The 25,898-nt window shown below is 42.7% G+C and overlaps 1 protein-coding gene across 2 annotated transcripts in view; it reads left to right on the top strand.

Annotated features, from left to right (window-relative positions):
* Positions 1 to 25,898, top strand: part of F13B (coagulation factor XIII B chain) — a 145,441-nt gene that overhangs the window by 22,495 nt on the left and 97,048 nt on the right. For both annotated transcript variants that reach the window (XM_030207384.1, XM_030207383.1), the window contains exons 2-3: positions 13,344 to 13,544; positions 17,919 to 18,104. In XM_030207384.1, the coding sequence (XP_030063244.1) occupies positions 13,344 to 13,544; positions 17,919 to 18,104 (387 nt within the window). The remainder of the gene's footprint in view (positions 1 to 13,343; positions 13,545 to 17,918; positions 18,105 to 25,898) is intronic.

Genomic DNA, 25,898 nt, shown 5'->3' with positions numbered 1-25,898 from the left:
CCTGAGTAGTGTACAACGAGTAGAAGTAAATCAAATTTTACTCATCCAAAAGTACAAAAACTCTGGGACATTTGAGGAAGTTACATGAAATACTTTTAAAACAAATAAGAGGAAGTATTTTTTCACTCAACAAATAGTTAAGCTCTGGAACTCTTTGCCGGAGGAAGTGGCAACAGTAGTTAGCGTATCTGGGTTTAAAAAAGGTTTGGACAAATTCCTGGAGGAAAAGTCTATAGTCTGGTATTAAGACAGACATGGGAAGCAACTGCTTGCCCTGGGATCTGTAGTATGGAATGATTCCACGATCTGGGTTTCTGCCAGGTACTTGTGACCTGTCTTGGCCACTGTTTGGGAAACAGGATACTAGGCTAGATGGACCATTGGTCTGACCCAGTATGGCTACTCTTAGGTTCTTATGTCTTATGCTATGAAAGATACATTGGATAAATATGTTTTCCATATAAATAGTACTCTCTCTATCTATACATAAGCTTTAGAACATCCAGCAACTTTATGGAGGCCTTATTCCATTACTATAAATTGAAAGACATACTAAAGGACAAAACCAGGGCTGCAATGAGATATGCACTCCAAACGAACACAGGGAGCATACAGGTGGCCAAGCTACACCACCCAAGTAAAACACTGCCAAGGAACTATATTATTGTAAGGTTACAAAGGACTGCTCATTAGAAGGCACATTAAGGTCAAGCTGGCAAAATACGATATCTATGCCTATGGAATGTTTGTGCTGTTCAATGGATATATCATACTGCTCCTTGTTGTTTCATTATTAAGGGGTAACTGTTAGCTCCAAGTTTGTTCAATGCAATTTTATGTGCATTATGTCCATTCAGGTGCATCACGGTGTGATTGGTAACCCTATGGTAGGTTTAAAGTTATCCAGTACCTGTGCTACACTTCCCGAGACATATTGCTTGGTGAAGAGGTAATCCCAAGGACATGCATATCAGTTACAAGAAAAACTTTATGCAATATTAAACCATGAACCAGACCAGATTAGGGATCCTGATACCACATTAAAAGAACAATTTGTATTTGGTTTAAAAGATGACATCTTACGGAAAATGATGGATAAGAAAATGGAAGATGTTTAGCGATCTGTTGCAAGCTGCAATAAAAAGGTCAGAAAAGGAAAATGTTTTGCCAAAATGGGAACGTTCTCGGTTACAAAGATATGAATCAGCTCGCAAGGAGGTAGAATCTAGTACTTCTAGAACTGCAGAGGAAGATTATTCCTTGTTAAGGGATATATCTCGCAGATTGGAACAGATGGAGAGAATTCAGCACAACCTGTTAGAACAAAGGAATAGAGATACAGAGACACACAGGGAATTATTTTTTTCTAGAAAAGAAAATGAAAGGTAATATAGTAATAGTAAAATGGCCCCTAAATTTGGTGGGAAAACAATACCTGGACACTATATCTTTATAGTGAAAGATTTCCAAGATTCTGAAATCCTGGAAGAAGAGTATACTCCTGGTTTAGTTGGAATGAATATCATTAAACTCTCGGAAGATTTCTTCCCAGAAATATTAATTTCTGCTACAAAAAATCCAAGTCTTTCCAGTACACAAATAAACGAGGTCTTGGCAGTTATTCATGCCGCGGAAAAAATATGAAGAAAGAGATTCAGATGAAAGATTGGGTTTTGTAAAGGTTTTGGGTAATCAAAAGTATATAATTCCAGCTTTGACAGAGAAAATAATAGAAGGTAGATGTGAAGAAATACATAAAATGGCTGCATTCAATATGGTAGTCACAGCAACTCGTGTAATTAATTTACCCAATAATCTGATGATGGCTAATGCTCTAGTTAAGCCAAAAGAGGGTATTGTTCCGGTAGGATTAATGAATACAGGAGTATCGGATGTAAGTTTACCACCCCAAATCTGTGTGGCAGAAATTTATAAACCGGTTGAAATGATTTACCCAGAATTGTGGACAGAAGAAAAGCCAGAGAAAATACATATGGTCATTGGAGCCAACTCCGTGGGTGCTGTGGGTGCTTGAGCACCTCCAATATTGAGAAAATTCCTTGTACGTGTCCTGGAGGGATCATTTCCATTGAGCTTAGCACCCCCAATAATTTTGAAAAGTTGGCTCCTATGCATATGGTGATGCCAGAGATGGAAGATATGGAAATATCTCCAGTAAGCATAGAATGGGATAACATGACTGAAGTGCAGTGTAAATTAAAAAAATTGCTTTTAAAATATGACAGTATTTTCTGTTGATAATAATGACATAGGATACACTGATTTAGTACTTCATGGAATCGATACTGGAAAAGAGCCTCCATTTAAATTACCCTATAACCATGTGTCACCACAATATTTTCAGAGTTTAAGGAACATATATTTCAGCTGGTTAACAAAGGAATACTTAGGAAGAGTAACAGTCCATGGGCATCTCCGACTGTTGTTCTAAAAAAGAAAGATGGTACACTTTGTTTTTGTGTAGATTACAGAAGATTAAATTCTGTTACCATCAAAGATGTGTACCATTACCATGAATTGATGAAATGGAAGAATGCCAGTTTGAAGGACACTCTCACCTTCTATGATCAGAACTAATAGTGTGCCTAAATTTGCATGCTATTGGTTCTGATCATAGGGGCATTATAACTCCGCACTGTTCCAGTGCTGTTTTTAGAGCGCTGTTTGGAACAACACGGGGCTTCTGATCATTGGCACATAACTGACTACACAGGGCAGAATGGTGTACATATTACAAAAATTTCAGTAAAAAGGAAAGGACTTCCATTTTTGATGGGAAAGTAAATTCAATCAAACTGAGAAGGGTAGAGGGAAGACAGGTGGAGAAAGGGAACTGGGGGAGGGGAAACTTCATATAGTAGGAAGGGGAACAAGAGGAGAGAGAGAGAGAGAGAGAGAGAGAGAGAGAGAAGTGGCTGGTGAACTCTAACTATCTAGTACTCCGAAAGCCTGTATAAAAAGCCAAGTCTTAAGTTCAGATTTAAAGTTTTTAAAGGAGAGATTGCTATGGAGGGAAAGGGGAAGATTGTTACAGACATGAGGAGAAAGAAAGAAAAATGCACAATGCCTAGTTGATTCTAAATATGCAAATTTGCGATTTGGATGGATTAGACAATGATCATTAATGGAGTGTAGAACTCTTGCTGGAGAATAAGGAATTGTGAGACAGGAAAGGTAGTCAGGTAAACCTACTCGGAAAGCCTTGAATGTCAGTGTTGCTACTTTGTAAAAGGTATGTTGTTGGACTGGTAACCAATGATACAGCTTTAACAGATGTGTACTGTGACCATAACGACAGGTGTGACAAAGTAAACAGATCACAGTGTTTTGAAGTGTCTTCAAAGAAACAAGTGTAACCCCTTAGTTGATGTGGTCTAGGCGGCTGCCTAGAGTATGGCTAAGTACATAAGTGCTGCTGTACTGGGACAGACTGAAGGTCCATCAAGCCCAGTATCCTGTTTCCAACAGTGGCCAATCCAGGTCACAAGTACCTGGCAAGATCCCAAAACAGTACAGTACATTTTATGCTGTTTATCCTAGAAATAAGTAGTGGATTTTCCCCAAGTCCATTTTAATAATGGCTTATGGACTTTTCTTTTAGGAAGTTATCCAAACCTTTTTAAAACTCCACCAAGCTAACTGCTTTTACCACATTCTGTGGTAACGAATTCAAGCGTTTACACGTTGAGTGAAGAAATATTTTCTCCAACTCATTTTAAATGTACTACTTTGTAGCTTTATTGCATGTCCCCTAGTCCTAGTGTTTTTGGAAAGAGTAAACAAGCGTTCCACTCCACTCATTATTTTTTAGACCTCTATCATATCTCCCCTCAGCCACCTTTTCTCCAAGCTGAAAAGTCCTAGCCGCTTTAGCCTTTCCTCATAGGGAAGTTGTCCCATCCCCTTTATCGTTTTCGTTGCCCTTCTCTGCACCTTTTCTAATTCCACTATATCTTTTTTGAGATGCGGCGACCAGAATTGAACACAATATTCGAGGTGCGGTCGCACCATGGAGCGATACAAAGGCATTATAATATCCTCATTTTTGTTTTACATTCCTTTCCTAATAATACCTAACATTCTATTTGCTTTCTAAGCCACAGCAGCACACTGAGCAGAAGGTTTCAACGTATCATCAACGACGACACCTAGATCCCTTTCTTGGTCCGTGACTCCTAACGTGGAACCTTGCATGACATAGCTATAATTCGGGTTCCTCTTTCCCACATGCATCACTTTGCACTTGCTCACATTAAACTTTATCTGCCATTTAGACGCCCAGTCTCCCAGTCTCGTAAGGTCCGCTTGTAATTTTTCACAATCCTCCCGCGATTTAACCACTTTGAATAACTTTGTGTCATCAGCAAATTTAATTACCTCACTAATTACTCCCATCTCTAGGTCATTTATAAATATGTTAAAAAACAGCGGTCCCAGCACAGAGCCCTGTGGAACCCCACTAACTACCCTTCTCCATTGAGAATGCTGACCATTTAACCCTACTCTCTGTTTTCTATCTTTTAACCAGTTTTTAATCCACAATAGAACACTACCTCCTATCCCATGATTCTCCAATTTCCTCTGGAGTCTTTCATGAGGTACTTTGTAAATCGCCTTCTGAAAATCCAGATACACAATATCAACCGGCTCTCCTTTATCCACGTTTGTTCACCCCTTCAAAGAAATGTAGTGGATTGGTGAGGCAAGATTTCCCTTCACTAAATCCATGTTGACTTTGTCTCATTAATCCATGCTTTTGAATATGCTCTGTAATTTTGTTCTAAATAATAGTCTCTACCATTTTGCCCGGCACCGATGTCAGACTCACTGGCCTATAATTGCCCGGATCTCCTCTGGAACCTTTTTTAAAAATCGATGTTACATTGGCTACCCTCCAATCTTCCGGTACCACGCTCGATTTAAGGATAAATTACATATTTCTAACAATAGCTCGGCAAGCTCATTTTTCAGTTCTATCAGTACTCTGAGATGAATACCATCCGGTCCAGGAGATTTGCTACTCTTCAGTTTGTAGAACTGCCCCATTACATCCTCCAGGTTTACAGAGAATTCATTAAGTTTCTCCGACTCGTCAGCTTCGAATACCATTTCCCAAATCTTCCTCGGTGAAGACCGAAGCAAAGAATTCATTTAATCTCTCTGCTACGGCTTTGTCTTTCTTGATCGCCCCTTTTACTCCTCGGTCATCTAGCAGTCCAATTGATTCTTTTGCTGGCTTCCTGCTTTTAATATACCTAAAAAAATTTTTACTATGTGTTTTTGCCTCCAACGCAATCTTTTTTTTGAAGTCCCTCTTAGCTTTCCTTATCAGCACTTGACTTGACATTCCTTATGCCATTCCTTATTATTTTCAGTCGGTTCCTTCTTCCATTTTCTGAAGGATTTTCTTTTAGCTCTAATAGCTTTCTTCACCTCACTATTTAACCACGCCGGCTGTCGTTTGGTCTTCCGGCCTCCTTTTTTAATACTTAGGCAGAACTCAATATCAAGCACAAACATTTCCATTACACGCACACTGAGCAGAAGGTTTCAAGTTATCAATGATGACACTTAGATCCCTTTCCTGGTCAGTGAGTCCTAGTGTGGAACCTTGCATTACGTAGCTATAGTTCAGATTCCTCTTTCCCACATGCATCACTTTGCACTTGCTTTCATTAAACGTCATCTGCCATTTGGATGCCCAGTCTCGTAAGTTCCTCTTGTAATTTTTCACAATCTTCTTGCGATTTAACAAATTGAATAACTTTGTGTCGTCAGCAAATTTAATTTCCTCACTAGTTACTACCATCTCTAGATCATTTATAAACATGTTAAAAAAACAGCAGTCCCAGCACTGATCCCTGGGGAGCCCCACTATCTACCCTTCTCCATTGAGAATAATGATCATTTAATCCTACTCTCTGTTTTCTTTTAACCAGTTTTTAATCCACAATAACACAACACTACCTTCTATCCCATGACTCTCCAATTTCCTCTGGAGTCTTTTATGAGGTTCTTTGTCAAATGCCTTTTGAAAATCCAGATGCACAATATCGACTGACTCACCATTATCCACATGTTTGTTCACCCCTTCAAAGAATTGCATTAGAATGGTCAGGCTGTTCAAGAGCCTTTAGAGAATCTTTCAACTTCTCCCATTCTTGCCACATTTCTGGAGGTAATGGAATATCCATCAGTAGGGATTTACCTTGAATGGTAACTAGACTCACAAATCCCTGGGAATCATACAGACTATTGACTATAGACTAGATACTTCTGTGTGTATATGGCTTCTCTTGGGTGGAGACTTGAAAGATAAAAACATCTCTCTTTAGATTCTAATGCAATCTGAAGTGGAGGAGTGTCTACTTTTAGATCTAGATCCTTTATATCTTTGGCGTAATCTTCTGCAGGAAATTCTCTCATTACTTCTAGACTGTTGAAAGGGATTATGTAAAGTTTCAGATTGGCCTTTGTCAGCATTGCTTGTGTTCTCTTTAGCAATTCAATGGCCTCTCCTATGGTAGGTAAGGACTAAAAACCATCATCAACATAAATGTCTCTCTCAATGAAATTTCTGGCATCTGTGCCATATTCTCTTTCACCTTCTTGGGCTTCCTTTCTACGCCCGTAGGTTGCTACTGCAGGTGATGGACTATTACCAAAGACATAAACTGTCATTCAATATTCCATAATTTCTTGGTTGATGTCATTATCATGGTACCACAGGAATCTCAAGTAGCTTCTGTAGTCTGGGTGTACGACAGAGCAATAGAACATTTGTTGGATATCTGCTGTTATGCCGATGGGTTCATTTCTGAAGTGAATCACGACTCCTAATAGGCTGTTGTCCAGAAAGCAGCACATTGTTGAGTGAGATTCCTTGAAAATGAGCACTGGAATCAATCACAGTCCTGATCTGGCCTGGGTTTTGTGGGTGATACACCCCAAAGGTAGGTAAATACCAACATTCTTTGTTGTCTTTTAATGTTGGAGCTGGCTGTGCATGGCCATTATCTAGCATGCTCTGCATGAATGTTGTAAAGTACTGTTTTGTCTCTGGTTTCATTCTCAGAATCTTTTGCAATGAAGTGAGGTGAGAGAAGGCTTGCTCTCTGTTGTTAGGATGTCATGATCTGGGCAACCATAATGGTACAGGGGCAAGGGGCTACCCAACTGTTTGACTAATCCTTGTAGGATTCCTTATCCATAATTTTCTAGAACTTTCTATCATCTACTGAAAGTGTTGGTTATTTATCATCCTTGGTCACTTGGAAAACTGGAATATTTTAGCTATACATATCTTGGTGCATGATCGTCCACTGTGGCCTCCTTTGCACACTTGTGTACAGTTTGTAGTAACATTCAGTGGTGATGCTTGCTCTATCTCCTTCTCTCCATTGTGGCTTGACTGAAGCTGGGGTTTTTGTAGGAGTAGGCTTACTCTTGTTAGGGCACAAGGTACTGAAATGCTGGTCACTATTGCACTCTGTATATTTGATAGCTGCTTTACAATTTTTAGCCATGTGCTTGGATGAAGAGTAACATTTGTATAGGACACTGTGTGGATCCTCTATTTTCTCTGTAGTAGTAGGACGATCGGATGGTCTGGTTACTGGGAACAACATATTTGCCATGTGTACAGCTATATGTTTCCTGGTATTTTGCCATGCTTCTTGACTGGCAAAGGAATAGTCTGTCTTGCCTGCTTCAGGTACATCAAACATGAATCTGGGGTCATTTCTCTTCTTTACCAAATCTCAAATGAACATCTGAAAGACAGTGAAGTGAGGAAACTTTTCTTGCTGATTCTCTTTATACTTGGCACTTACTGATGACCATTTTTCTCTTATGTCATATGGCAGCTTTGAGCTGTATCCAAGTAGTGCAGGTCAGGAAGAATTGGATTGGCTTTAAGTGCTTCCAGTTCCTGGAGGAGATCTCCTAATTCTTGTAGCTTGTCATTATCTCTATTTGTCACCTTTAGGTAACTCCTTATTCTTTTCATCAGTGCCTGTTGGATAGTTTCTGGGCTGTCATAATGCTGGTCAAGTCTCTCCAAATTTCTTTTAAACCTCTTGAGATGTCATGCATATATGTATCTGGTAATCTCTTTATACAGTTGGCTGACTCAGTTACCAACCACTTTATCATTAGGTTTGTCTCATGCACTGGAGATTCATAATTGCTGTGGCATCCTTAAAGTTAGATTTCCACTTTCTATACTTTTTAGGGCAGTGATTGAACTGGGTAAGCCACATGTTCACTATCTTTTTGTGAGCCATGTAAGTTAATAGATCTTCACTCTCTGAAGTTTCTAGTATGCTGTGTTTCTAGTACCTGTGGCTAGCTATTTGCTGGGGTTTATCTGGAGTCAGGCAGGGAGTGTTGCTGGTCAGGTGGCTCTTGCTTAATCACAGACTATTTTGCTGGGCATAACTGCTCAACTTATCTGAGCCCAGTTCCTGGTTGGTGACAGAGTCTGTGGGTGAAATGTTTTCCTTGGTGCATTTTCCTGGAGTGAGAGCCAGTGCTAGTGCATCCATTTGCATGCAAGTATGCGGATCACTGTGGTTCTGGTCTGCCTCCTTGCTGTGCTTTACCGTAGGCTTCCTCCTTTCAGGTGAGGGAGACTCCAGTGTAGAGAAATGTGTTTGCTCAGAATTTGATGACTCTTCTAAGTCAGACTGTAACTGTGTGCCTTCATTTGCTAGGGTATGTGCCTTCATAAGTACATAAGTAATGCCACACTGGGAAAAGACCAAGGGTCCATCGAGCCCAGCATCCTGTCCACGACAGCGGCCAATCCAGGCCAAGGGCATCTGGCAAGCTTCCCAAACGTACAAACATTCTATACATGTTATTCCCGGAATTGTTGATTTTTCCCAAGTCCATTTAGTAGCGGTTTATGGACTTGTCCTTTAGGAAACCGTCTAACCCCCATTTAAACTCTGCCAAGCTAACCGCCTTCACCACATTCTCTGGCAACAAATTCCAGAGTTTAATTACGCGTTGGGTGAAGAAACATTTTCTCCGATTTGTTTTAAATTTACTACACTGTAGTTTCATGGCATGCCCCCTAGTCCTAGTATTTTTGGAAAGTGTGAACAGATGCTTCACATCCACCTGTTCCACTCCACTCAATATTTTATATACCTCTATATATCTCTTCACATAGTCTACAGTTCGCTGGGCAGAATCTTCTGTGATAATGTGGCTGAGCTGGCACATCCTGCCATCCTGCTTTGTGGCTTCTTCAAGAGCTTTAACTTGGGCCTCAATGACAGCTGCTTCTTTCTCTTGCTGGATCACCTTCAATACATTGTCTAACTCTGCCTTCTTATATTCAGCAGTGGCCTTCATCTCTTCTAATCCTGCCTTTGTGTGTGAAGTGGCAGCTGCTGCTTTTGCTTCTTCTTCTATTCTAAGTTTCTCAAGTTCTATGGCTGCTTCTTGTTTACTATAAAGAACTTTTGATTCAGCAGCCTATGATTCCAACTGCAGTTTAAGAGCAATGGAGCGCATAGCAGACCTGCTGGATTGGCTTGTCCTATGTGATTCTAGAGACCTGGAACTTAAAGTTCTAGAATTGCATCTAGAGCTGCCATTGTTGGGACTGATTCTCCCCTGCTGGGTCTATATGATCTACTATGTCTTTCATTGCTTCTGTCCCGTAAATTTCTCTGACTTTCCTCTAAGCCTATCAGGCTTATTTTCAAAAGAGAAGAGCACCCATCTTTTGACACAAATCTGGAGATGGGTGTCTTTCTCCCAGGGTCACCCAAATCGGCATAATCAAAAGCCGTTTTTGGGCATCTTCAAATGCTTTCCGTCGCAGGGACAACCAAAGTTCATGGGGGCGTGTTGGAAGTGTAGCGAAGGCGGGACTGGGGTGTGCCTAACACATGGGCGTCCTCGACTGATAATGGAAACAAGAAGAGTGTCTCTGACGAGCACTTGGGTAACTTTGCTTGGTCCATATTTTTAACGACTAAGCCTCAAAAAGGTGCCCAAACTGACTAGATGACCACCAGAGAGAATCGGGGATGACCTCCCCTTACTCCCCCAGTGGTCAACAACCCCCCTCACACACTAAACCCCCTCCCCTTTTTAAATATTTTTTGCCAGCCTCTATGCCAGCCTCAAATGTCATACCCAGCTCTATCACAGCAGTATGCAGGTCCCTGGAGCAGTTTTAGTGGGTGCAGTGCACTTCAGGCACGTGGACCCAGGCCCATCCCCCTACCTTTTACACTTGTGGTAGTAAATGTGAGCCCTTCAAAACCCACTAGAAACCCACTGTACCCACCTCTAGGTGCTCCCTTCACCCCTTAGGGCTATGGTAGTGGTGTACAGTTGTGGAGAGTGGGGTTTGGGGGGCTCAGCACACAAGGTAAGGGGGCTATGCATCTGGAATGAATTTGTGAAGTCCACTGCAGTGCTCCTAGGGTGCCCGGTTGGTGTCCTGGCATGTCAGAGGGACCAGTGCACTAAGAATGCTGGCTCCTCCCATGACCAAATGGCTTGGATTTGGTTGTTTCTGAGATGGGCGTCCTCGGTTTCCATTATGGCCGAAAATCGGTAATTACCATCTCTAAGAATGACCATCTCTAAGGTCAACCTAAATTTTGCGATTTCAGCGTCCCTGACCGTATTATCGAAATGAAAGATGGAAGCCCATCTTGTTTCGATAATACGGGTTTCCCCGCCCCTTCACCAGGACGTCCCACGAGGATATCCTCAGGAAAACCTGGGCGCCCCTTTCGATCATGCCCCTCCACGTGTTCTTTAGACCTTTTAGAACCTTTCTCACTGCCATATCTGGCGTGTGCTGTATTTTATTCAGTTTGCTCAGTTACTGCAGCCTGTAACAAAATAGAATCTGCCATTGCTTGCTCTGTTAAAATAAACCCCTTCTCTATTTTTTCTTTTTTCTTGAACAGCAGTTGGGAGGAAGGATGCAGGCAGCACCTTGGAGTACAATCCTAGAGACTGTGGAGCTGGGAAGCCCTTATATGATATTTCCTTTATATCTTGCAGGCAGTTTGGGGGGGGGGGGGTTGAGCTCAAATAGATACTTTTGATTATCACTATATCCACAGTTGGGGATGTGCAGGTAAGCTCTGTCCCCTTTGCAAGCACCTGGCAGGTAATTAATTATGCAGGTTTGCACTCTCCTTGAAAGGAACTGCTGCTCCTTGCTGTCTTTTAAAGCTTATGAATTCACAGCTCTGATAATTTACTTAGAAGATTTCACAATTTTTTTCAAGGCAATGCAATTTTACAGATTTATATTAAGGCTGAGACTTTCTCCAGAGTTAATTTCATGTGCATCCACAACTAATACACTCACTCCATACAAACACTCCATACAAAGAGCTGAATTAGTGGTTATGTCTTTCCTTGAAGGAGTTGAGATAAATACTGTACAATTCTCTTGCAGATCAATTTTCACTTGAGGTCACACCCTAGAAGCTTTTTAAGGCAATACACTTTTAACTCTGCTTTACTTTCACATTAAGAACTTGCTGATGCACTGTAATGCTTGTAATTACTCTGTATACACACATGCACTTAAACTGAAACAATTTCTGTTATCCATACATGTGATACTTTGAGAATATCCACCAAAATCTTTATCAGTAAAATCCACTGGACAATTCCAAAATTCTTTACTGTGCTGTTCTAGGCTAGGTGAGGTCAAAAAGCTTCAACAGCCAGCTAAACCATTCCCAAGCAAAAACTTTACCAGTAGTCTCTCAGGGGTCCATTTACTAAGGTGCGCTGAAAAATGGCCTGCACAGGTGTAGACGTGTGTATTGGACATGTGCAGGTCCATTTCTCAGCACACCTGCAAAAAAGGCCTTTTTATTTTTGGGGCAAAAATGGGCATGCAGCAAAATAAAAATTGGCACAAGTCCATTTTGGGCCTGAGACCTTACCACCACCATTGACTTAGCGGTAAAGTCTCACATGTTAACTGGGCGGTAATCATCCTAGTGCGCACACTGCCGATCACTTCCCGGTTAGTGCCAGCGCAAATATTGGATACATGTAAAAAAATGAAATTATTACCCAGGTCACGTGGTAGCTGGACGGTAGTTCCAAATTGGCGCTTGATGGACATGCATAGGTGCCTACACGGTTAGTAAAAGGGCCCCTCAATTCTTAATTCAACTTTTCTTTAATGTAGCAACCAGAGCAAACAAAGAAAATCAACTTACAGTTCAGTTGCTTGGAAAGAATTGTTGCCTTCTGCAAAATAGAGTATGTCCAGCCACCTCAGAGGCAAGGAGCGCAGCTGAGAGGAAAAGCTGTAATACTCAGTGTGAGAATATTGGAAATTAATTGGGAATAAATAATAAAGAATTTTGGTGGAATCACAGTATATTGAGGAGGGATCAGCCTCTAGAACAGCTGCTGATTATAAAGGTATGCCAGCAAGACTAGGACTCTCACACAACCCCCAGGGGCAGAGTGAGAGGGCTGGCCCTAGCTCAGAACTAAGAGCCAATAGAGAAATTTCACAAGTAGTCTGTCACAGGTTACTGCAAACTACAGGGATAGCAGCCCTAATATGTACTGCTATCTATTACACCGACAATGCAATTGAATACAAATGATACTCATACAAAATATACATAACAATATATTCCCTGATTCCATGAATATGGGGGCAGAACAACCAGAGATAATTGTAATCTTGCTGAATGGCCAAATAAAAAAATCCTTAAAAATGTTAATCAACAACTCCGAAGTGAACCCATATAATGCCTGAAATAACAAAATGGTAGATTTAAATAAGTTCTAGTATTCTATACATTTACACATGCAAGGAGCACATAAATACAGGCATCTAGATTTTAGAATTTCCATTTAAATCACCTCATTATTATGCAAAATAAATAGCACAGCTTGACCCCTAGTGGTAGTACCATCAAACTACTACTATGGGGCTTGGGGCACCATTTTGCAGTGGACACCGAATGGGCAGGAGTTAATGGAGGGAGCTTCCAAAAAGGAGCTTCTGGGGCAAGGGCATTGGGATTGGGGGACTGGGTGATGGGAGATTATTGATTCTGGAACTGGCCTGATCTTTGCATTGCTGCAGCTAGGAACATGCAATGTTCCTAGCCACAACAGCACAAAATGAAATTTACTGCATGAGTCCCTAATCAAGATACTGAGGTTAACACAGGTTAGTGACTCACTCTGTAAAATTTTCTGTGCCAGACCTTATTAATTACCCTTCTCAAAATATTACTCATCCTACTGCAGTAGATTCTGAATATCACAAATAATTCATTTCTTGTTATTTTCAGATAAAGTATGTGATTTTCCAAACATTGAAAACGGAAGGATTGCACAGTATTATTATAGTTTTAGAAAGCATTACTTTCCAATGAGTAAGGGAAAGAAACTTGTACTGTCCTGCCTGGCTGGCACTACAACTGAAGCTGGAAACCAAGAAGGAGAGATTGTCTGCACCGAGAGTGGATGGTCTCCAACCCCAAAATGCTACAGTAAGTCTTTGCCTTGAATTCCTTTGTGCCTGTTTCCATTAAATACAGAAAGATAAGGGTAAATCATATTGGGGATAATTTTGTAAGTCTTTTATTATTGTATATATGTAAAATGACACTTTGCATGCAGAAATAAATTTCTTATAAAATCTGCACAGTGGCAAATATGTAAAAGATGTGGGATTCTTTCTGCACAATGGGTAATTTTAACAGGATACTTAGAGAATTTTCCAAAAGGCACATCTGTTGCCTTTGTTGAAATATATGCAATAGATGCACCTAAACACTTTCACTGCCTACATGCCCTATAATAAAATTACCCTCTCTGTAGGAAAAAATTAAAAATGATCATTAAGGGATGTAGTTATCAAAGTGGGCTATTGTTAAGAATGTTATTTTAACACTAGTAAAAAAGGCCCATTTCTGACACAAATGAAACGGGCGCTAGCAAAGTTTTCCTCGGAGTGTGTATGTTTGAGAGAGTGTGTGTGAGAGTGACTGTGTGTGAGAGAGAGAGAGAGTGAATGTGCGAGTGTGTGTGTGTGACAGAGAGAGAGTGAGACTGGGTGTGAGTGTGTCTGTGAGAGAGAGACTGTGTGTGTGAGAATGAGAGTGTGTGGCCCTCCCTCCCTTCCTCCGAGTTCCAGGGTCCCCCCTCCCTCCCTCCAAGTTCCAGGGTCATCTCCCTCCCTCTCTCTGAGTTCCAGGGTCGTCCCCCTCCCTCCTCCAAGTTCCAGGGTCGTCCCCCCCTCCCTCCCTCCGTTCCAGGGTCTTCGTCCCCCCTCCCTCCCTCCAAGTTCCAGGGTCGTCCGTCCCCTCCCTCCCTCCCTCTGAGTTCCAGGGTCATCCCCTCCCTCCCTCCCTCCCTCCGAGTTCCAGGGTCATTCCCTCCCTCCCTCTGAGTTCTTGGGTCGTTCCCTCCCTCCCTCCGAGTTCCAGGGTTGTCCCCTCCCTCCCTCCGAGTTCCAGGGGACCGAGTTTCAGGTTCCCCCTCCCTCCCTCCCCCATCCCTCTCTTCCAGTTCCAGCAACCCTCCCTACGAATTTTAGAAGTCATCTTCACTTACTAAGTCGGGGTTGTGGCGGCCGTCAGCAGCGGTAAAAGGCGTGCAGGCTTGGCCCTTCTCTCTCTCTCAGCTCTGGTCCCGCCCTCATTTCCTGTTTCCGCAAGGGCGGGACCAGAGCCGAGAAAGAGAGAAGGGCCGAGCCTGCATGCCTTTTACCGCTGCTGATGGCCGCCGTAAACCCAACTTGGTAAGTGAAGATGACTTTTAAAATTTGGAGGGAGGGGGCCTGGAACTGGAAGGGAGGGAGGGAGGAATGACGACACCCTCATGCGTGTGACATCGCGTTCCATGGCCTGGCAACTCTGCAGCATTCTCTTCCAGTGATTGGTCACTGCTGTTTGTGATGAACCCGGAAGTACGTGACATCAATTCAGGAGATGGATACAGCAGGAGCACGAATTCTTCAAGGCTTCACTTTCACAGAGTCAGCTTCAGAACGTTGGAGGTGCTTTTTATTATATAGAATAGGTTTCATTTAATGCAAAGAGATATAAGGGTTCTTTTACTAAGCTATGGGAAGAATTGGCCATAGCACACCCTTACATGGGTCTTTCCAATGCGCTAAGCCGCAGCCCTAAAAATACTCTTTTTCTATTAGTTTCATTTATGCCATGCTCTAATGCATTATCGTGCAGCCATTTAAAGAAAAAAATACCATGGGAACATTTTCTGCCACCTCTTTAGGAGACAGAAGGGGCTCCCACGTTAACCGTGCACTAACCAGTTAGTGCCCAGTAATATAGATTAGTGCAGGAATGCCCAGTCTTCACCCATGACATACCCCCTCATAAAAGTAATTAATGTGCACTTAGCACACTCACATGCCAGAACTAATGTGGCATGCTTTAGCACATCCCACATTAAGCTATTTTTGCTGTGTTAAGTGCACATTAGTGCTTTATGCACCTTAGTGAAAGGGCCCCATAGTTACTGATATCTGAGATTAACAGTAAAATAAGATGTCTTTAATAGTAGCTCACATTGAATACTATGCCCCTAACTGGTGGTTAATTATTCCAGGTAGTGAATTAAGAAAGTTATATTTATTCAGATGACAAGTGAACCATTTTCTGAAAAAATAACATTTGCGCATTATTGGGTTTTATCCTCACATAAAAAATGAATAGTTGGGCCTATATGCCCACGAGGGTAATATGCATTTGGAAAGCATATTTAAAAAAGTCAGGGCTGGCTTAATGCCTCCCTTGAAAAATAAACAGGTCAATATTTAAAAGGATTTGTGCTAGGATAGACTCAGGGTACTACTACTGTGGGTCAAACCACCATTTAAGAATGGTGTGACAGGCACAGGGCCTGTCATGCCAGGAAAGGAGTATGTGATAGGTAAAGAGCATATTCTCCCACAAAACAAGGGATGTTTTCCTTTAAGAAAGTGAAGAAAACTACAAGTCCAGGACAAATCAAAGAACCTACGGAAAGGAGAGGTCTCTTTAAGAACGAGTTAGCCCACACTGAAGGACCAAATGGGAGGAGTGTTCCAGAAGGGTGGAGCAGGGAAGCCTATACCCATATTAAGAGAGCCTGGGAGATACCATTCCAGTCAGCCTAATTGAGAAAGGAATGAGCCATGTTCCCTGATAGGGGAAGAAGGAAGAACCCACAGCCTAAAGATGGGAGAGAATAGATAGCACTGTAGCCGCTCCTGAGCAGGAAGTCGATGTCAACTTCCTGCTCCTCCAGGGGCAGAGAGAGGAGAAAGGAGCGGCTGCAGAGCCGACAGCCCATGCTTGAAGGCTGCTGCTGCCCCTCGCTTGCTTTTTTAATTTTTTTGTTAGCTCTTTTTTTTTTTGTCGCGGCCGCTGTTGCTGAAGAGAAGCAGCAGTGGCCAGGAAATTAATACTGGATGGAAGGGGGAGCTGCCGACGCCGTGTCTCAGCAGGAGAATTTCTTGCTTTGGCAGGAGGGAGGGAGGTGACCCGCCAAATTATTCCAATTTCTCAGTTCCATCTTAATTGTTAATATACATAGATGACTATAAATTGTTACCTTTTTGTGTCTAGTATTCGTTTCCATATTACATTTTGTAATACACAATCCTCATTTACTTTGTTAATACTACTTAATGTATACTATCTCCCATCACTTTTTGTATATTGTTAATTATGATAAGTTGTTAGCCACATTGAACCTGATCTATTAGGATAATGTGGGATATAAATGAAATAAATAAATAAATAAGGATAGGTTCCACAATATTAGGCAAGGAAGGGGAGAATGGGAAGGAGAGATTAGTCATCTACCCAGGGCTCAATCTTCAAAGGTGCTTAGATGGTTAGCATATATTGTTATCCAGATAAGTGTCAGTAAGAGGAATATTCAATGGAACTAACCAGTTAGCAGAAAATTTCAGGGCCCCTATTACCAAGCTGCAGCAAAAGGGGGCCGGTGTTGGTGCATTTTACACACGTGCCGAGGCCCCCTTTTACCACGGCTGGTAAAAGGGAAGACTCGCTTTCCTACAGGAAATGGCTGGGTGGCAAGTAAAGCACTTGCCGCGTGGCCGTTTCAGGAGGAAGCCCTTACTACCACCCATTGAGGTGGTGGTAAGTGCTCCCGCGTTAACCCGGTGGTAACCGGGCAGCATGCAGCTCTGCCTGATTACCACCGGGTACACTCTGGTGCTACAAAAATAAATAAATTTTTGTAGTGCCGGAAATGACAGCGTGCTTGGGGTGGGAAATACCGCCGGGCTGCTGTGGTAGCCTGGTGGTACTTCCTATATAGCGAGCGGTAAGCCTGTGTTGGGCTTACCGCTGCTTAGTAAAAGGGACCCTCAGAGCACCAATTGGATAACTACCCAGATAAAGCTAGAACAGCAAAAAAGACTATCCTAGCTTATCTGGTTGAAATTTGAATATCACTGCTAACAAGACAACACTTCTGATTAGCTCTAAAACTGGATATTCAGGGCTTGCTTATATCTGGCTACCCACACTGATAATCCAGTTTCAGTTCAACTGCAGCGGTTGGCATTTTGACAGAACTCTGATCACCGTGGTTCAATTGCAGGCAGCCATTGTCATATATTCTGTTACTTGTCTTTTGAATCGCTGTGGGTTTGCTTCTTCTGCTTAGAAATTGTTCTTGTATGTTAGAATCTCTGGAGTGTGGAGAGGCATGCCAGTTGCCAAGTCGCTCTGCCTTGATTACTCGATCTGTATCTGTTACTGAAAATGTATTGGTAATTGTGTCATATTATGCTTGTCATTTGAAACTTTTCAGTAAGACATTTTCAAAGCCAAAAATACTAAATCTCTTTTCTCAATTATGTTATTGATTCATTTTAGAAAAATGTACCGTGCCTCTTTTGGCTGCTGGCTTTTTCTATAACCCAAAAGAATCTTATAAAGTAATGGAGAGAGTGCAGTACAAATGTACTGATGGGTATTTAACCAGAAAAGGAACAGCTGAAGAAGAGGTACAGTGTTTTCCAGAAGGATGGTCATCTCAACCAAGCTGCACCAAAAAGTCTGGTAGGACTTAACTTTTTCATCCTAACTATCTGTAGAAAAGTAGAATTGAAGTATTGTCCAGCCTAAATGCAGGCAACATTTATCAAGAGGCATTCCTGGAAGCAAGGAAAAGGCAGGAGATGGAACAAAATATGTAATTTTGTATAATCAAAACAATGTTTGGGGTTTTGCCTGACAGAAAAATTACCCAGAGGAAAAGCAGGCAAATTCTATATGGGTAATTTTTCAGTACACATGTAGTTTTTAGAAATGTACATTTGTTAGTATGCATTTGGTTCATTTTGGATTTTGATTTGGAATATAGCTCACATCTTTTCAATAGTAGCTCAAGGCGAGTTACATTGTAGTACAGTAGGTGTTTTCCTGTTCTTGGGGAGCTCATAATCTAAGTACCCGATATTCAAAGCTAGTTATCCAGACAACAGGTGCCAGTCAGTGGGTAATGCTGGTGAAAATTATCTCTGATTGCCTCAGCTCTATCTAGATGGTGCCAGGGTGGCGTGGGGAAGGAGCTGGTTGTTATCTGGTTACTGCTGATTTTCAGCACCGGTACCTAGGGCCCTCATGATCAAAAGCAAACTCCGGCGCTAGAGGCTGTTAACGCCATACTAGCGCCAGAGTTTGCAAACCACCCATGATCAGAGCCCTCGAGCGCCTGCAACAACGCACTCGAGGGCTCTTAGCACAAGTAGCATGCAAATGCATGCTAAACAGGGCTTCCAGCATTCATCCCCAATGATCAGCGGCCAGCGCGCCAAAGATTGGATCGCTGGCTGCGGCAAAATCAACGCCAGCTCTGAGCTGGCGTTAGACTTTGCAGATCATTGGGGAGGAATGGTGAGCCCTGTCCAGCATGCAGTTGCATGCTGGCAGGCCCCCGTTCCCCCCCAAAGCAAATGGAAACAGGGGACAGGAGGTCCGGTGGACCTCCGGTCCCCCCGACGATCCGAGCCCCTCCATGCCCAGGGAGGGCTGGAGATCCGGTGGGTCTCCAGCCCCCCCCAACCCCCCATAACTCGTGGTGGCCGCCTCCGGCCAAACGCTCTCCCACCCTCCCTCCCACTCAGCGACGGGGGGGGGGGGGCTGGAGGTTCGGTGGGTCTCCAGCCCTCCCCAACTCCTCCCCCCCCCAAGCGTTCTGAATCCCTGGTCCCCCCAGCGTTCTGATTCCCTGGTGGTCCGTGGTTACTCACCCTCCCTGCCGGCCCCCCCGGCTGGCCCCCCCTACCTTTTGTTGGAGGAGGGACGCAGCCTGCCTGCCTCCCTCCTCTTTCTGTCGACGCCGCTGCAAAATTGCGGCGCCCAGCCCTGCCCATTGCATCCTGGGATGTGGTGGGCGGGGCTACAGACCATGTAAGGGAGCGATTCCCTTACATGGTCTGTAGCCCCGCCCAGCGCATCCCAGGATGCAATAGGCGGGGCTGGGTGCCGCAATTTTGCAGCAGCGTCGACAGAAAGAGGAGGCAGGCAGGCAGGCTGCGTCCCTTCTCCAACAAAAGGTAGGGGGGGCCAACCGGTGGGACCGGCAGGGAGGGTGGGTGACCACAGACCACCAGGGAATCAGAACGCTGGGGGGACCAGGGATTCAGAACGCTTGGGAGGGAGGAGTTGGGGAGGGCTGGAGACCCACCAAACCTCCAGCCCCCCCTCCCCCCCGTCGCTGAGTGGGAAGGAGGGTGGGATAGCGTTTGGCCGGAGGCGGCCACCACGAGTTATGGGGGTTTGGCGGGGGGGGGGGGTTCGGGCCTCGGCAGGCTGTTTGACAGGTTTGGGCTTTTGACAGCTCAGACCTGTCAAACAAGTGCGGGAGGATTGTGCTGAGCGCATGCTCGGCACAATTCTCCCGCACTTTAAACATGACGATCAAAGATAATAGCGCTGCTTAGATTTGCATGCATTATCTTTGATCATCGATGCAGAAAAGCCCTGCGCTGTCCCGGCGCTATTTTTAGGGCGCTGTTTGGAACAGCGCAGGGCTTTTGATCATCTGGGCCTAGATGACTAGAGGGCCCTTTTACTAAGGTGTGTAGGTTCCTAAGCGCATCCAACGTGTGTCAATTTGGAACTACAGCCCGGCTACCACAAACCCTGAGCAGTAATTACATTTTTTACTTGCGTCCAATATGTGTGGCAGAAAATAATTGTTATTTTCTACCATGTGGTGCTAACCGGGTGGTAATCAGCAGTGTACATATGCTGACGATTACCACCCAGTTAATGCGTGAGACCTTACCGCTAAGTCAATGGCTGGCGGTAAGGTCTCAGGACCAAAATGGATGCACGCAATTTTTATTTTGCCGCAAGTCCATTTTCAGCTAAAAAAAGGCCTTTATTTCTGTATGGAAAACTAATAAAAAGAATTGAAACAGGTACCCAGATTTTGCTGACCTAACTTGCCTAGGGGTCCTTTTACTAAGGTGCACTGAAAAATGGACATGCACACTTCTGATACATGCACCCTCAACAGCGCAGGCCATTTTTCAGCACACCTTAGTAAAAGGACCCCTAGGCAAGTTAGGTCAGCAAAATAGCTAACCTAACTAACTGGAAAAGAGACATTCTAACTGACTTGGGTACTGGCAGTGAATGTCAGCAATACCTAAACAACTTCTGTCTGCTAGTCTATACTCAGAGTTTCAGCTCTGGTATCTGGATATTGGCAAGCACTGAATGTCCAGGTATAGATTTTAAATACCACAGTCAGCGTTTGAATTCAGTGCTGACTGTGGTATTTCAGTATCTGGGGACTAGTTTGTATCTGAGGCAATGAAGGGTTAAGTGACTTACCAAGGATTTGAGCCCTGGGTTCCCTGATTCTCAGTCTGTCATTAGACTACTCCTCTACCCACTAGTACTTGTTAAAAAACTAGAGATGATGTTAACAGCATGGGCTACTGTTAAGACAAGTTATTTTACCACTAACTCATGCTATTTTAGCACAGGTCCCCTAGGGGTATGTCCACTAAAGGGTGCTAGAAAAGGGGCTTGGCTCATGCTAACACAAGACTTTCCCCACACACTAAGCCCATTTCTAGCATTCAGCATATAAGGCATTATCAAGCTTATATTTTCAGATGATATTCTGTTTGCTTTCATGGAGAGAATGTCATGGGGATAGCGGTTTGCAGTAAATCTGCTGTAGTGGGGGAAAAAATGACACGTTTACCACGAGTGTGGGAGCAAAATGTTTTACCCCGAGGGAACGGTAAAAAGCTTTGCTTTCATGGTAAAAAAAAAATAGTTACTGCTCCCACAGGTCCAGCATCTCTGTGTCTTCCTTTCTTCTACCCCCACGGTAACTCTACCTTATGTAACCAACAACCGATCTCCACGGGTCTGCTCCTGGGCCTTCCCTCTGCCAGGTCCTGCCTTCTGATGCAAAGTCCTGTTAAAATAGAAGGAAATGTATCTCTTTTTATTTCTTTGGTGTTGTACTATATGCAAGGTGTGACTTCTTGAGATTTTGTTCTAATTTATGTTTATCATTCTTGGTCATCTATTCTGTATTTGGCATTTGTGTTCTGCGTGTGTGACCAAGGTAGTCTGTTATCATTAATTTTCTATGTAACATTCTGTAATAATTTGTTCAGTTTTCTGATAGTGGTGGGGATATTTGTGAGGGGGGAGGGGAGACAGGGGTTTTGTTGATCCTTGTATTATATTGTTTGTGATTTATAAAACAACAGTTGTACAAAATATTGTTTTTTAACAGTTCAATAAAATGATTTAAATAGAAAATCAAAACTGAGGCTTGTATGGGTGGGATCAGACAGAGCTCTTGAAGACAGAGACAGTGCTTGTAGGGACTGGGAGAGGGAAAGGGAAATGGGACTTGATATACTGCCTTTCTGAGGTTTTTGCAAGTACATTCAAAGTGGTTTACATATATTCAGTACTTATTTTGTACCAGGGGCAATGGAGGGTTAAGTGACTTGCCCATAGTCACAAGGAGCTGTAGTGGGAATTGAACTCAGTTCTCAAGGATCAAAGTCCACTGCACTAGCCACTAGGCTACTCCTCCACTCCAGGACAAGGACAGAGCTTATGGGGATGGGGACAGAGTTCACTGGGGTGGGGGTGGGAACAGGGACAAACTTTGTCCCCGTATCATTTTCTACTTTCACACAATACCCGGAAAACAAATTAATGAGAGAACACTAACGACCTCCTATTTAGGAGGGGCTAAGGGCTCACATGTGAAGCCAGAATTAACTAGATAGAATTCACTAATATTGACATGCTATCTGGTTAACACCTTCCCACCCATGCCAAAAAAATAGAATAAGAAAAAATAATGCGTACTTAGCACTCGCTAAATGATTACCTACCTCAAAACGCTTTAACGTATTTTGCAGTAAGTGTTTTCATGTGCACTAACACCCTAATTCTATACATGGTGTTCAAACTTGAGTGCGCAAATATGGGCATGTACCCAATTTGTATGTACAATTTAATTGATTAACAAGCCAATTAGCTCTGATAATTGGACACTAATAATCAATTACTCAGTACTAATTAGCATTAATTAAAATTTGTGCACACATTTTTAGGTGTCAGGATCTGCATAAACTTTACATGTGGATCTGGAAAGGGGGCGTGGCCATGGGAGGGATATGGGTGGATTGGGATATTCCTGGAATTTATGTGCAGTTTTCTAGAATAAGGGAGATCTGTGCCTAATTTAGGCAAGAGAATTTACACCAGGTTTCACTTGGTGTAAATCCTAGAACCCAAAATTGGGCACGGATCCTGGCACCAAATGCTATTCTGTAAAAGGCACCCAACTCTTAAATGTTTACTTATTAATTTATGGAGTGTTGCCTTGTCATAGTTCTATTTGAAAAGATAAACCAGGGGTGCCACTTATTTTCTAATAATGATTTACAATGAATCAACGTGTGCCACTTTTTTCAAGATTGCTTAAATCGCAGGAGGATTGTGAAAAATAACAAGAGGATCTTACGAGACTGGGAGACTGGGCGTCTAAATGGCAGATGATGATTAATGTGAGCAAGTGCAAAGTGATGCATGTGGGAAAGAGGAACCCGAATTATAACTACGTCATGCAAGGTTCCGCGTTAGGAGTCACAGACCAAGAAAGGGATCTAGGTGTCGTCGTTGATGATAGGTTGAAACCTTCTGCTCAGTGTGTTGCTGCATCTAAGAAAGCAAATAGAATGTTAGGTATTATTAGGAAAGGAATGGAAAACAAAAATGAGGATGTTATAATGCCTTTGTATCGCTCCATGGTGCGATTGCACCTCGAATATTGTGTTCAATTCTGGTCGCCGCATCTCAAAAAAGATGTGGTGGAATTAGAAAAGGTGCAGAGAAGGGCGACAAAAATGATAAAGGGGATGGGATGACTTTCCTATGAGGAAAGGCTAAAGCGGTTAGGGCTCTTCAGCTTGGAGAAAAGGAGGCTGAGAGGAGATATGATAGAGGTCTATAAAATATTGAGTGGAGTTGAATGGGTAGATGTGAAGCGTCTGTTTATGCTTTCCAAAAATACTAGGATTAGGGGGCATGCAATGAAGCTACAAAGTAGTAAATTTAAAACGAATCAAAGAAAATATTTCTTCACTCAACGTGTAATTAAACTCTGGAACTCGTTCCCAGAGAATGTGGTAAAGGCGGTTAGCTTAGTGGAGTTTTAAAAAGGTTTGGACGGCTTCCTAAAGGAAAAGTCCATAGACCATTATTAAATTGGACTTGGGGAAAATCCACTATTTCTGGGATAAGCAGTACAAAATGTTTTGCACTTTTTTGGGATCTTGCCAGGTGTTTGTGACCTGGATTGGCCACAGTTGGAGACAGGATGCTGGGCTTGATGGACCTTTGGTCTGTCCCAGTATGGCCATACTTATGTACTTATATGATACAAATGCACAAAATATGTCAGATTACATTTCAACTGTGCCAATACAAGTGTATAAAAAATATAGCCCCTGTTTCAATTCTTTTTATTAGTTTTCCATACAGAAATAAACAAGAGCCCACAACTAGACAACAGATAGCATATTACAGCAAATAGTAACCCTGGAGCTCACAGGTAAAACGCAAATATCCATTTCTAGATTAAATTAAGATTAAGAAAAGACAAAGAAAGAAGAGAAGGGAGCTGGAGGAGACAAATCAAAGTACAGAGCATGCTAGAAATATAAGACATCAATATTTATGCATTTCACTGAACAACATTGAAGTAAGATACAAGTGGGAGCCATTTCTCCCTATAACACATAAATCGAGGAGACTGCTTAGCAAGGTGGGATTCATACTTGTACACTTGAAGCAACAAGTTCCACCATTCCTGGTAAGTGGCTTGATGCAAGGACTTCCAGTGCGAGATTACTATCAGCGCTAAAGATACCATGGTGTTAACTAGAGACCCTTCACTGGGAGTCAGTAGACTTGTATAGCACTGATCCCTGAGTATCACAAATTTATAAGAGATTGAGCCAGGAAGATGAAAGATATCAATCAGTTGCGACCAGATTTCTGACCAGTATTGCCGGATGAATACACACTCAAATATAAGGTGCTTTAAATTACCCACTTGTGGCAAACAAGACCAACATACTTTAGGGTTAGAGGGATCAATAATATGCATCCTATAAGATGTCCATAAAGATCTATGCATAAAGAAATACAGCGACTGTATATGGGAAGAAGATCTAGAGCATCTGAAGAGGGATTTCCAAAGTTGTTCCCAGAATGAATCAGGAATAGGCTGCTGGAGGTACTCTTCCCAACATCTACGCAAATCCTTACAAGTAGTGCGGTAATTGCTGAGAAGATACTTGTAAATGTGGGAAGTAGCATGACCAGTATGTTGGAGCCTCAAACTGAAATCGATAATCTCTGGGATTTGGGTCAAAGACTGCACTTGTAATCTACCTTTATTTTTCTTTTTTAACATGGTGCTAATCTGAAGCCACTGGTAAAATTGGCCATCTGATAATGAGAATTCTGCTTGCAAATCTGAGAATGTTTTCCAGGTCTGACTACTCAGATGGATCAAATCTTTTAAAGACCAAATTCCAATATGCTGCCACTGGGACCATGAAACTTGCTTATTACCAATTTTAAAGTTGGGATTATTCCATAAAGGAATGAGTGGCGTATCAGACCAAGGGATACCCATGGACTTATCCAAGGACACCATTAATTTGTAGGTGGTGCTGATGAGCGGATTGGAAACAATACTCTTAGGAAGGTGCATGCCAATGAGATGGGAGTGCTCTAGCGGGTCAATAAGGGCACACTCAAAGGATACCTATCGAGGTGGGGAAGTAACATTCATAGGAGTGAGCCAATCCATGCCCTGTTGCAAAATGAAGGCTTTATGATAAAGAAGAAGATCAGGAAATTTTACTCCACCATGCTTTTTTGGAAGCTTAAGTTTACTTAGAGAGATTCTGGGCAATTTACAATTCCATAAAAAGTTGGTGAGCATCTTCTCCAGTCGCCTATAAAAGATACCAGGGAAGAGAATAGGGATCATGCTCAGAGCGTATGTGATGTGAGGGACTATCATCATTTTAATAGTATCTAGTCTTCCCCACCAAGTAAGATGTAACGGGGACCAGGCCACCAGAGAGGACTCGACCTGCGCAACAAGTTTGTCAGAGTTAACTTTAATGGTGTTGGAAAGGTCCCTATCAAAGAAGACACCAAGATATTTTATGGAAGAAGTTATCCATTTGCAGGGGAACTCAACAGTGGTGAATCCTTGCATACAAACATCCCCCAGTTGGAGGCTATATCCAGCATTGATGTCACACTCAGAGGAAG

The sequence above is a fragment of the Microcaecilia unicolor genome, chromosome 6, assembly GCF_901765095.1.
Source record: "Microcaecilia unicolor chromosome 6, aMicUni1.1, whole genome shotgun sequence".
Classification (NCBI taxonomy): Eukaryota; Metazoa; Chordata; class Amphibia; order Gymnophiona; family Siphonopidae; genus Microcaecilia; species Microcaecilia unicolor.
Note: the sequence above shows the minus strand (reverse complement) of the source record. Positions and strands in the feature narration are given on the sequence as shown.